This window comes from Dreissena polymorpha, chromosome 7 (assembly GCF_020536995.1).
Source record: "Dreissena polymorpha isolate Duluth1 chromosome 7, UMN_Dpol_1.0, whole genome shotgun sequence".
Classification (NCBI taxonomy): domain Eukaryota; kingdom Metazoa; phylum Mollusca; class Bivalvia; order Myida; family Dreissenidae; genus Dreissena; species Dreissena polymorpha.
The window spans coordinates 83353120-83365497 of NC_068361.1; the positions used below are offsets into that span (position 1 = coordinate 83353120).

Genomic DNA, 12378 nt, shown 5'->3' on the forward strand with positions numbered 1-12378 from the left:
AACCTTTCAACCACCATCACCCCACCTAACACCCCATACCCCCACCCCATACCCACACATCCCACCCCATACCCACACATCCCACCCCATACCCACACATCCCACGCCATACCCCCACCTCACACCCCATACAACCACCCACCACCCCCCACCCAATACCCAAACTCCATACCCCCACCCACCCATTTCCCACCCAATAACTCCACCCCATACCCCCACCACCACTCCGCCCCATACTCCCTACTCCCAACCCATATATCCACATCCCACCCCATACCCCTAAGTTCCACTCCATACCTCACCTCAAACTCCATTCCCCAACCTAACCCCCCACATACACCCTTTCACCCCACCCGTTACCCCCACTTCCCACCCCCACCCATTACCCCCACCTTCCACCCCAAACCATACCCCCACCCCAAACACCCACCCACTTTTCACCCCAAACCCCCTAGCCCTACCACCATCCCCCTACCCCCACCCCATACCCGAACACCCAACCCCCAATAACCCCACCCTTTACTCCCATTTCCCAACCCCCACCTCCAACCCCATACCCCCACTCACCCCACACCCCTAAAAAAGTGGATCCCATCAATACACCAAACTCTTTAACCACCATCTCCACCATCACCCCCACGCCCCCAAAAAAGTTTTAAAAAGAACATTAAAAGATAAACAGTAAAACAATATTGGAAAATTCAATTTATTTAGGTAATATACAAGTAAAAGTGATGTTAAAACTTGCATGCATTTGGTTTCTGACTATTGTGTTTCCATGGAATTCCAACATTTCCTGTCATTGCAAAATTTCTTACAACCTAAAGTACAGTATTCTTCCAATAGGTTACCTAAACATGCAACTATTATTGTATTACAGTTATTAGATTTAGTAACTAAACCATGAAGGTTATATTGTAACAAATGTATGAACTGTGAATAGTCAATACTGAAGCTGTACACTATCGTATTACTATATACTGCTGTTGTATGCTTTAACAGTGACGAACCAGTTGCAGACATTGAAGGACATGCACCGTATCGTGTCTCTAGACTGGCGTATCATCCTTCAGGCCGATTCCTGGCCACTTGCTGGTAGGTATTGTGTCATTTGTGTACCAGTCTAATGGTTATAGGTCAACATTCCATAGTATTTATTGCAGGACCAGTCCATGGCCATTTGCAGGTTGGCATTGTGAAATTTGTGTACCAGTCTTATGATTATAGTCCTCCAGTCCATATTATTGTAGACACAGGTCCTGGCAACTTGCTTCTAGGTATTGTGTGATGTGTGTACCAGTCTTATGGTTATAGGCCTACAGTCCATATTATTGTAGACACAGGTCCTGGCAACTTGCTTCTAGGTATTGTGTGATGTTGGTACAAGTCTTATGGTTATAGGCCTACAGTCCATATTAATGTAGACACAGGTCCTGGCAACTTGCTTCTAGGTATTGTGTGTAGTTGGTACAAGTCTTATGGTTATAGGCCTACAGTCCATATTAATGTAGACACAGGTCCTGGCAACTTGCTTCTAGGTATTGTGTGATGTTGGTACAAGTCTTATGGTTATAGGCCTACAGTCCATATTAATGTAGACACAGGTCCTGGCAACTTGCTTCTGGTATTGTGTGATGTTGGTACAAGTCTTATGGTTATAGGCCTTCAGTCCATATTAATGTAGACACAGGTCCTGGCAACTTGCTTCTGGTATTGTGTGATGTTGGTACAAGTCTTATGGTTATAGGCCTACAGTCCATATTAATGTAGACACAGGTCCTGGCAACTTGCTTCTAGGTATTGTGTGATGTTGGTACAAGTCTTATGGTTATAGGCCTACAGTCCATATTATTGTAGACACAGGTCCTGGCAACTTGCTTCTAGGTATTGTGTGATGTTGGTACAAGTCTTATGGTTATAGGCCTACAGTCCATAGTAATTTATGCCAAAAGGCCTAAAAAAATCTTAGAGGTCTAAAATAAATATTTTAAAAGGTCTGTTAGAAATATTTCAAAAGGCAAGTAATTAATACTATAAAATTAAAATCGTCCAACTGTGTACTGTTGTTTCTGTGCCAGTTTTGACAACTCGTGGAGACTGTGGGACCTGGAGGTCCAGGAGGAGATACTGCACCAGGAGGGACACAGCAAGCCAGTCTATGACATCAGCTTCCAATGTGACGGGGCACTGGCCGCCACTGGGTATGCTTGAGCTTACCCTTATTCTCACCCATTTTGTGCAGGGCTCCTTTTGAGCATCAAGTTTTTATTCTACAAGGAGTTCTTGGTCCATGATAGAACCGGTACTTGGTGTCCTTGGGGAGATCTAAAGAATTCTTCCACAGTAGGGATTGAACCCATGACCTAAGGATGGCTAGGCTGACTTCTTATCCACTAGTCTACGGCATTCCAACATCATGTTCACTCTGTTGATATATCAGTGATGTGTAACCCTGCATGCTAATGAAATGGGAAAATTTTGGGTCCCTAAAAAAACACATTAAGGAAATTAAAAGGAAATATTTAACTTCACATTTATATAAATAGAACAACAGATCCAATTATAGCATAGTGGGTTTCAGACATAGAATAATGCCATCGTCTACTCGAATTTGGGGGGTGAAGTTGGTGGTCAAGTAATTTAAGTTTTTTAGGGGCAAAACAAGTAATTTTTCCAGGTTGGAAACAGTACTCCAATGCAAAAACTCCTGCCTCAACAATAGGAAAGCGTCAACAAGTTGTCTTACAAACTAAATATGGCACACACACAAAATTACTGCACTTTTGTTTGTACAATCAATAACATAACATCAGGATCACAGTAAAATTATTGTCAAATTCTTCTGCTTAAATTGTGATTGCGTCGTTAATTATTCCCCGTCAAAGGTCAAAGGTGGAGGGATAAAGAATTGGTGCAGTCTGTCAGTCATCTGTCAGTTTGTCCGTCAGTCCGTCTGTCACAAAACTTTTTAGAGCTATATCTCTGAAACTGTTTAAGATATCAACATGACACTACATTGGTGTGTAGATGTCAATGAGGAGAAGTGCCATGCACAAGAACCATAACTCTACACATTTTAAATTAGAGTTATAGCCCTTTGTTGTGTTTTAATTTGATGTAACTTTTCTGTGATTATTATCAGACAATATTTTTAAAATAAAAAAAAATGCAGGGCAAGCAGATTAAATTGCAGGGTAAGTTGATTGTCAGGCCCACAGGGCTCTTGGAAAAAAATGTTTATGACTGGTGTATTTCTTTTAAAAAAACAGTTAAGAGTAGTGGAAAGTTGGTAGATGCCATAATCATTATTTTTCTGCTGGACCATGACCACTGCTTTAGATTTTTTAACAACTAGGACACCTATAGATGGATTCATTATAAAAAGATGTAACATTTGGGATTTGGGGTGTGGGATTTATGTACTTTAACCCTTCTGTTTAACATTCACAAGGGCCTGGATGGTTATGGTAGGGTGTGGGATTTACAGACTTATACCCTTTGTTTTACATTTACAAGGGACATAGATGGCTATAATAGGGTGTGGGATTAATGGACTTAAACCCATTGTTTTGCATTCGCAAGGGCCTGGATGGCTATGGTAGGGTGTGGGATTTACAGACTTTTACCCCTAATTTTTCATTTACAGGGCCTGGATGGCTATGGTAGGGTGTGGGATTTACAGACTTTTACCCCTAATTTTTCATTTACAGGGCCTGGATGGCTATGGTAGGGTGTGGGATTTACAGACTTTAATCCTTTGTATCACAATTACAGTGGCCTGGATGGTTATGGTAGGGTGTGGGATTTATGAACTTGAACTCGTTGTTTTACATTTAGGTCACAATATACCAAAAGATTTCCTTAACAAATTCAATGTAAAATCAACAACTTCAATGAAAAATAAAGTCAAACTTTTGCACGTAGACACCCCCATACCCATACCATAAGAACACGCCAAGCCGAATGGATTTAAACAATAAAAAGGATAGGTCATGCAGTATGTAAGAAAGAACTGGACGCGAATCAACAGTCACTGTTTTAAGGCCACCTTTTTACCGGCTGATCTCCAGTTGATGAGGGTTTCACGCCATCTGTCAAAATCTCATGTAGTCTCCAACTTATAAGCAAAACACTGAATTTGTAGTATACAACAATGTTTTTCCTTCCACATGCACACAAAAATATTCAAAAATAAACTCATGACAAGTGCCCATACAGAGAATTGTGTTTTCAAATAAATGACGTTCCATTTTTTAGAGGGTATAGCATTGAACACCAAAATGATTTAGTATATTGTAATCTAAATTTACAGGGCCTGGATGGTTATGGTAGGGTGTGGGATTTATATACTTTTACCCTTAATTTTTCATTTACAGGGTCTGGATGGCTATGGTAGGGTGTGGGCTTTATGGACTTTAACCCTTTGTATTACATTTGCAGGGGCCTGGATGGCTATGGTAGGTTGTGGGATTTACGGACTGGAAGGTGTGTCATGTTCCTGGAAGGTCACCTTAAGTCCGTCCTGGCAGTGGACTTCAATCCGGATGGGTAATCTACTTACACTTTCTATGTATGTGATGCCCAGATTCTATTGACATTGTACAAATGTATTAACAATAATTGCTGCTAATTGATATAAATTCAAGTGGCATCTATTTCAAAATATGGTTAATCCTATTGACAAAACTATGGAGGAGGGACCTATGTTCCTGTATAATGATATTACCTATTATTGTCAACTTCAAAGTTATGTATTTACAAAATTAAACCCATGTAAACTTAATAATACATTTTCAACCACTTAATAATAACTTCAAATAATTGAATTATTTACATAAAGTACATTTAGTAATACAAAGCCATAAAGTAATAAATACATGTTGTTATAAAATTATATAAAAAAAATAATTAAAAAAAGCCAGAACATTGACTTAAAATGTGTAAATAACCCACTTAGTTTTGTTTAAACACTATTGTCTTTTTGATTTATTAAGATTTTATGGTTAATGCATACAGGCCAGCTGTAGTTTATACCATCTGAGCTTAGAATAACATTTAAGCTAAACACTTGGCGATCACTCTTTGCTCTTTAGTTTACAATTGCTTTGTTATTGTGATAATGTGATTCTTCAAACTGTCAAATGTTTGATTTTTCAATCCAATAAAGCTGAGCCTCACTCTGTGTAAAGGGGGTTTAATACATGTGCTATAAGTGTCATCCCAGATTAGCCTGTGCAGTCCGCACAGGCTTATCAGGCACAACTGGGCCTTGACTGAATTTTCAGTTATAAGAGACTTTCTGTAAAAGAAAAATGCAAAAAAATTAATAAAGTGTTTTCCCTGATTAGACTGTGGACGACACTTTACGCACATGCATTAAACCCCGTTTTCTTAGAGCGGGAACCAATGTTTTGCAGGTACCATCTGGCCACAGGTAGTGAGGATAATCAGGCCAAGATCTGGGACCTGCGACAGCGGCAGTGCACCTACACAATACCTGCCCATAACAGTCTCATTAGTAAAGTGAAATTCCAGCGTAAGTGTGCACATTACCTGGGTGCAGAATCAACAGGGTTTTTAGGGGTTTACACACGGGCTGGACAGAATGTAAACACACTGTTCAGAACTTTATTTTTGCAAACATCTCATGTTATTGAAATGCATTTGCAAAAATCTTCAGTGCATGGAGACAGTATTTCTTGCAGTTTGTGCCGATATTTTAAGGTATAAGAATCAATCCGTCTATGTGTCGGAAATGGGTGACAAAATTTCACGTTGTGTGAAGCATAACCATGCAGTACACATGGCATTTTTGAAGAACCCAGGCTTATTAAATATAGTAATTCGATGTATTTCAAATTGCAATAAGCAGCATAAAAATCTGTCTTTTATGCACTAGTTGAAATTATTAAGAAAAATTGTTTTAAAAAGTTATTTGAAGAAAAAAACACCACTTACTGGTGTGTTAACATCCATTAACGTTTAATTGGGAATCCCACAAAGTCCTGTGATCCTGCACCCTGATAAATACAGTCATTTATTATTGTGGAACATGCATGCTTTTTTCTTGAAACCAGATTATTTGTTATTCTGTCCCCACACAAGTGAGACGCATTGACCATTGCATTTGTTTGTCTGTTTGAGCATTAGTATGTCTGTATAGGAATTTTGTGACTCACATTTTTTTTTATTGCTGAGAATTTCACTTTGTACTCCACTTTTAAAAAAACTTTAAGATGACGGTGATTGTAATGAAAGGGATAATGACTGAACACATTTGGAAAAACTATGGCCATTTTTGTTTTTGATTTATTGTATTTTGTTAATTGAACTGAATGATTGATCTATAATGACAATTATCAAACCTTGCATTTTTTGGCGGACTGTATGGCTTAATCCTGTATACTTGACAATTTAATTGTAGCTAAAAGTCTTTTTGGTGTTGCTTTCTGTAAATTCTGTAAATTTCTTTTTTTCAGCAACACATGGGCGGTACTTGGTGACAGCGTCATATGATTCCTCCACAAAGGTACCATTTTTACTCAAACTCATTGCAAGTCCATTACTGTGAAGTATTCAGTTTCTGAACTGACTTGTGATAAAGAGCGAGTCTAAAATATAACAGCATTCACACTAAATTTTGAACAAGTTATTTAATTATGTTCAAAGAAATTTTTTAACATTTTATGCCAGTGATATCTTATATAATATTAAAGAACTAGTTGCAGCTATACATCTTTGCTTAAAGATCCAGTTCTCAAATACTTAAAAAATTTAATGTCATTTAAATTATAAATATCTATGTTTGTCTGATAATGATTTAAGTTTTTCTTAGCCTAAGTCTACCATCAAAAAAACAAGTCCATGTAAACCAGGACCCTTACTGTATTCTCAAACCAATTATTAAACTTAAGGCTACAAGTAAAAAAATATTCTTGAAACGGTTATCTTAAAAAAAGTTTTTTTGTTGAGTCTAACTTTACATTTGACACCTCAAAGTACATCATTTTTTACAGAGAACATTTGCTTTTGACATAAGCTCCAGTGATAGCTTACAACTATTCTTAACCTGAACTACAATTTCTTTGTTGTAATTCTGAATTTATATTATATTATTTATTTAAAAATTGTTTGAAAAGATGCAAATGATTCATTAAAAAAAATTAGACATGTAAGCTAATGAAATTTTCCCAACCATTGAAACAAAGATAAACCTCCTCTCAAGCATTCACTGTTGCCTTCTCTTACATCGCAGATCTGGGCTCATCCGGTGGGTACACCCATCAAGACGCTGGCGGGCCATGAGGGCAAGGTCACTGGGGTCGACGTATCACCCAATCTCCAGTACATTGCCTCCGTCTCCTTTGACAGAACATTCAAACTCTGGGCCTCAGAAATGAAGGGTGGACTCTGAGTGCACAAAGGTCGAGAAGGACATTTGAAAAGAAAAAAAATGTCAGCCTTGTTCTGAAAAACTGGACTTAATGCATGAGCGTAAAGTGTCGTTCTAGATAAACCTGGTAACCAAAAACAACACTATCTACCTTAATGGTACTTTCTGTTAAAGGAAGTCTCTTCTGAGTGAAAACCAGTTTAGGCGCAAAGTCTTGTCCCTGATAAGCATGTGCGGACTGCACAGGCTAATGTGAGACAACACTCACCACTTTAATTGTGTTTTTCATTTAAAGGAATTATCTTCTTGGCGAAAATCAAGTTTAGACGGAAAGTGTTGTCCCTGATAAGCCCGTTTAGACTGCACATGCTTATCTTGGACGTCACTTTATGCACATGCATTAAGTCCAGTTTTCCCAGAACTCTGCTCATTCCATCACCTTGAAACAGACTGTCATCAACATTAGCAGAATGTGCTGGGCTTGCGTTTTTGTTCTAATTGTGATCACTGAGCAGTAGCTCATTTGGCAGCGCAAAACAAAGTGTTTGTTGTGTTAATGAACTAGGGTGGTTGGTTGGCCAGGTAAACACTGTTTCTTTTCATACAACTGTGTTTTGAATAGAACATTCTTGAATGGAAAGCCGAACCATGAAATGGATTATTTAAGAATTCATGTATTACTAGCGGACTGACTTCTGTAACAATTGCACTGAATTGTCAACACTCACAGAATTTAATTAGTGCATTCTGCTCTTGCCTGTGTTCTCAGAACAACATAAAGAAAAAATGGTGCTTCAAATCCTTCTTTTGTTGTTTCATAATTAAAAAGTATTTTTGAAATTTTTGAATTCTGGTAAAGGAACGATTTCCTTATGTTTGTGCAGTTGTTGTTAATCAGGAGTTGATAAGGACTTGTTAAACCAATTTGTTTTGATTAAAATAAAATTGTTGTTGGCAGTTTTGTGGGATTTGTAAAAGTTATACAGTTGCAGGGAGGGGTATATTGGAGTCACTCAATGTGTCAATATTTATGCAATCAGTTGGTTATTTTTGCATTCAATATTAGCCAATTCTGACTTCAACCACATGCACATTTCTCAAGCGATTAAAATGAAGTGAAAATGTGTCATCACCATGAAGTGTTGATGTGCGAGACTCTTGTTTCATCCCCAGTGATCCTCGTGTACCTGAGCTATTAAACTTTGAGCATAGCTGACAAACGTGTGCAGGTTCATAAGTCATGTTTTTCACTAAGCTCTAGTTTAACCTGATATAAAATATCAAAAATATAGTTAAACCAGGTTGATTGTTAGACACGTGCATGACAATTATCCCTTACAGTGCGGGAACCGAGTTGTGAAGGCCTTTGCAAACAGTTTGGATCCAGATGAGACGCCACAGAACGTGGCGTCTCATCTGGATCCAAACTGTTTGCTATTCTGATAGTATTCTTTGAAAAAAAATCGAAGAAAATGCTAATTTTAGAAATTCAGCAGACGACATTTTAGCAGACGACAAATTACCCAGCATGCAAAGGATTATAATAATTGATCCCATTGTTATCAAAATGATACGGCAGCTGCTTTGTCAAAACCTTCATGCCATGTTTTCCTATGTACAAAATTCCTATAACAACAACGCAAAATTGTCAATATCTGTTGATGTTTTATGTAATTACTGTCAAAATGTGTTCCTAATAAGGGGTCAGTCTGTGCCTCTTATCCAGTAAGTGTTGCCATTCCTGTAGATTCAACAATATTAATGTGTTTATCAGTATATACAGAAAATGTTCAATGAATGATAATACAATTGTTTTGTAAGAGTTTTCCTATGAACATGAAGACGGAACGTAACAAAATTTAAGATTTCATCTCTTAAAATGTACTTTGACTTTGTAACATGTATATTGAAAACCAATTATATAGATATGAAAATAAATAGTGAATTAAAGCATGTGTCTTCTTAGTCCAAATGATTAGACGTAATCTACCGATGTATATCAACCTCATATTTATAGGAGAAGTGTCTTTTGTTTGTTTCCTTTATTGCTTTGATATTTGTTTAAGAATGATTTAACTGGTGCAATGCCAGTTATAAGAAAATGGGAATTTTTCGTCTTTTAATAGATTCATACAAAGTATAAGTTGTTGTAACCAAGACACGGACACCAGTATCCTTTAGATTGCATCAAAATAAATGTAGTTTACCAATAAGTGGTGGCAATTTAATGCAAACTATTTCAAACTGACACCTAACCTTGTGTTCGCACTTGATTCATGATTAATCGAACATAAGTCAGTAAGCATAAATTAGAGTTGTTACTCATCAATCAAAAAAGTATGGAATGAGTGCTATATTGACGTCATCATTTGATGACGTTCAATTGAACGAATGATAAAGGCGACTAAAATTCGTTAAGCTCCAGGGTATAGCCGCGATTTGAGGGCCTTGAAAACTGGCCCAACACTGTGCCTGAAATTTGACATGTTTATGGACCAGAATGCCATCTACCTGTTGGCGTATGGGAAAAATCTAGTTTTTGATTAAGTCACAAAAAAGTGGTGTTTTTTATTGCGCAATCGCTATAAAATGAGTTCTCGCCGGAAGCGTTAATAGCAACCCAAACACAATTCACCCCCAGGAGACAATTTACGCGCTAGACACTCCAAATTTGATTTAAAATAATACATTTTGCGATTTTATTTCAAAATGAATAAATTAGTTCATATTGCGTTTAACGTACGAAGCTGAACCCGTTTAGAAAATATTAACAAAACAAACAACCGATAAATTTCATTGATGTAGATACGGTAACCTGATTACATATCCCCTAGCGTACACATAAAAAATAGTTCGCAAGTAAGCAACAAACAATCAAATTTAAACGCAGATAATTTAACAAAATATAAAAATTTAAGGAAGAAATCGATATTTAAAATTACAATTTCTGCACTAAAAACATTTATGAGAGTCATAAAACACATACTTTGGAAGTATACAACCAACAATCAAAATGGCTGCCAATAAACGTTCGAAATGAACGCGAGAAAGTATTTACAAAATAACATCATCAAAAATGATGTAAAGTGAACGATAATTCGCTGTTTTGTAGATAAGGATACGATCTATTGAAAAAACAAACATTTGACATAAAAACACCCGTGGATATGGAAATCTTCAGCGTACGAAATTGCAGACATGCGGCCTCTCATCTGCCCCTTGGTCTACGCTGTTTGCCAAGCCCAATGCCGATAATGAATGGAAATGCACAAACTCAGTACAAGCATATGCATTAGTAGGTTGTTTCGTGATTATTTAAAAACGACTACATAATTCTTTTGGTTCAGCCAGTGCAACCTAACAGAAAAAAATATTAAAAGTTTCTACACCGGACAACAAAGTGCCAACTTAATACAAGGTAAGTTGTTTACATTATTAAAAATATTGAAAGCTTAAGGTTCACATTGACTTTCAACATTATTATATATTTTATGAACGATAACAAACGGCAAACGGCTGAAAAAAGCATTAATTGAAATAGTGTTTATTAGAATCTCTGCAATCACTTTTGATACCATCATCATATACACAGTACAACCATAAAAAGCTGGTACAATGCAAGTATAATTGATTAATGTCATCGTTTAAATTTTAATAAGCCTGTGGTAAATTACTACTTTTAATCTTATGGATCAATGCACCTCTAACCACAGGAACATTTAATAAAAATTCTCTACAAACTAAAAATATGTTCAGAGCATGGTGTTGTGCTTGAAATTTTACAGTTGTATCCCTTGTATATATATCACTATCACGATGTTAAGGTGAGAAATCTAACTGTTTTCGGTAAATTTACTGTTTTCGGTATCATGTCCTCGTAATATATAATGCCTCCGTTTTAAACAGGAATAAAATCCTTTTTTTGTAATAAATAAATATTTAATATTTAGTTTTATTTAAATGCCTACTGGAGTTGACATCTATTAAATCGTAGTTTAACGCAACTAACCCGATGTAAAGGTGGAGAATCTAACTGTTTTCGGTAAGTTTACTATTTTCGGTATCTAGTCATACCCGAACAACACACCATATCAAATCCAGAGGGATGCCCTGTTATGATGTCAATACAAAGCTTGGAATAGGTAAGAAGTTTGTATGCATTTTGCATTGATGGGAATTGCTTTTTATAACATCTGTTCGGAGTACGAGTGTAATTTTGCAAGTAAATGTAGCTGTGCAAATTGAGAAAATGACTTTTTACTATGAACATTAAAAATAACTATTTTGGCAACTGCCAAGTGGTTTTAAACAATATATTTCGAAGATTGCTATTGTTCCGTTGCTATTCTGTCTTTGGACTGACTGTTTGAATCAAAGATATAGGTGTACTGTCCAGAATTTCGGACAGTCTGAGCCGTTTTGTTGATGGGTTGTTAAATTGTAGTGCAATACACGAAAGTTACTTGTCAGTGTATTTTCTTACATTTACAGCAATTATTGATGGATTGGGTGGTGCTGTAAAGGTAAAACAATTCCTATCAGCCCTGGACATGAAAGAGCTCCATCCAGAGAATCTCAAACTGATGGAAAACCGGGCTGGGGAATTCATTGAAGCTGTCGCCAAAGAGTCTGCAAAAGATGCTGGCCAGGAGAAGATGGCCTCCGAGACATCTTCACTATGAAAAACTCTAACGGTCAACCGCGAGTTACTAGTATGAAGAAAGTACTCGACAAAGTTCTTCCAAAGCTTGCAGCTTTCTTTATCACTTAAAAGTGTGTGAGAGTAACACAGCTGTTTAATTATGCGTGATTTGTAATAATTGGTGCTATCAAGCACATAGGTGTTCAATGCATACAAAATTATATTTTTTCTTGAAATTTCTACAGAGTTGCAGCCCTTGGAGCCATCAAATGTCTTCTAGAGTGCTGATTTAATGTTATATATATGAAAAGCATTACAAACATTTTTTTCTAATACATTACAA

The 12378-nt window shown here is 36.8% G+C and overlaps 1 protein-coding gene across 1 annotated transcript in view; it reads left to right on the top strand.

The window, feature by feature from the left end:
• LOC127838089 (U4/U6 small nuclear ribonucleoprotein Prp4-like) overlaps positions 1–9343 on the top strand; it is a 28733-nt gene extending 19390 nt beyond the window's left edge. The window contains exons 11-16 of the mRNA XM_052365664.1: positions 1003–1095; positions 2079–2201; positions 4441–4548; positions 5418–5536; positions 6480–6529; positions 7256–9343. Coding sequence (XP_052221624.1) covers positions 1003–1095; positions 2079–2201; positions 4441–4548; positions 5418–5536; positions 6480–6529; positions 7256–7414 — 652 coding nt within the window. The 3' untranslated portion in view covers positions 7415–9343. The remainder of the gene's footprint in view (positions 1–1002; positions 1096–2078; positions 2202–4440; positions 4549–5417; positions 5537–6479; positions 6530–7255) is intronic.
• Positions 9344–12378: the final 3035 nt, after the last annotated feature.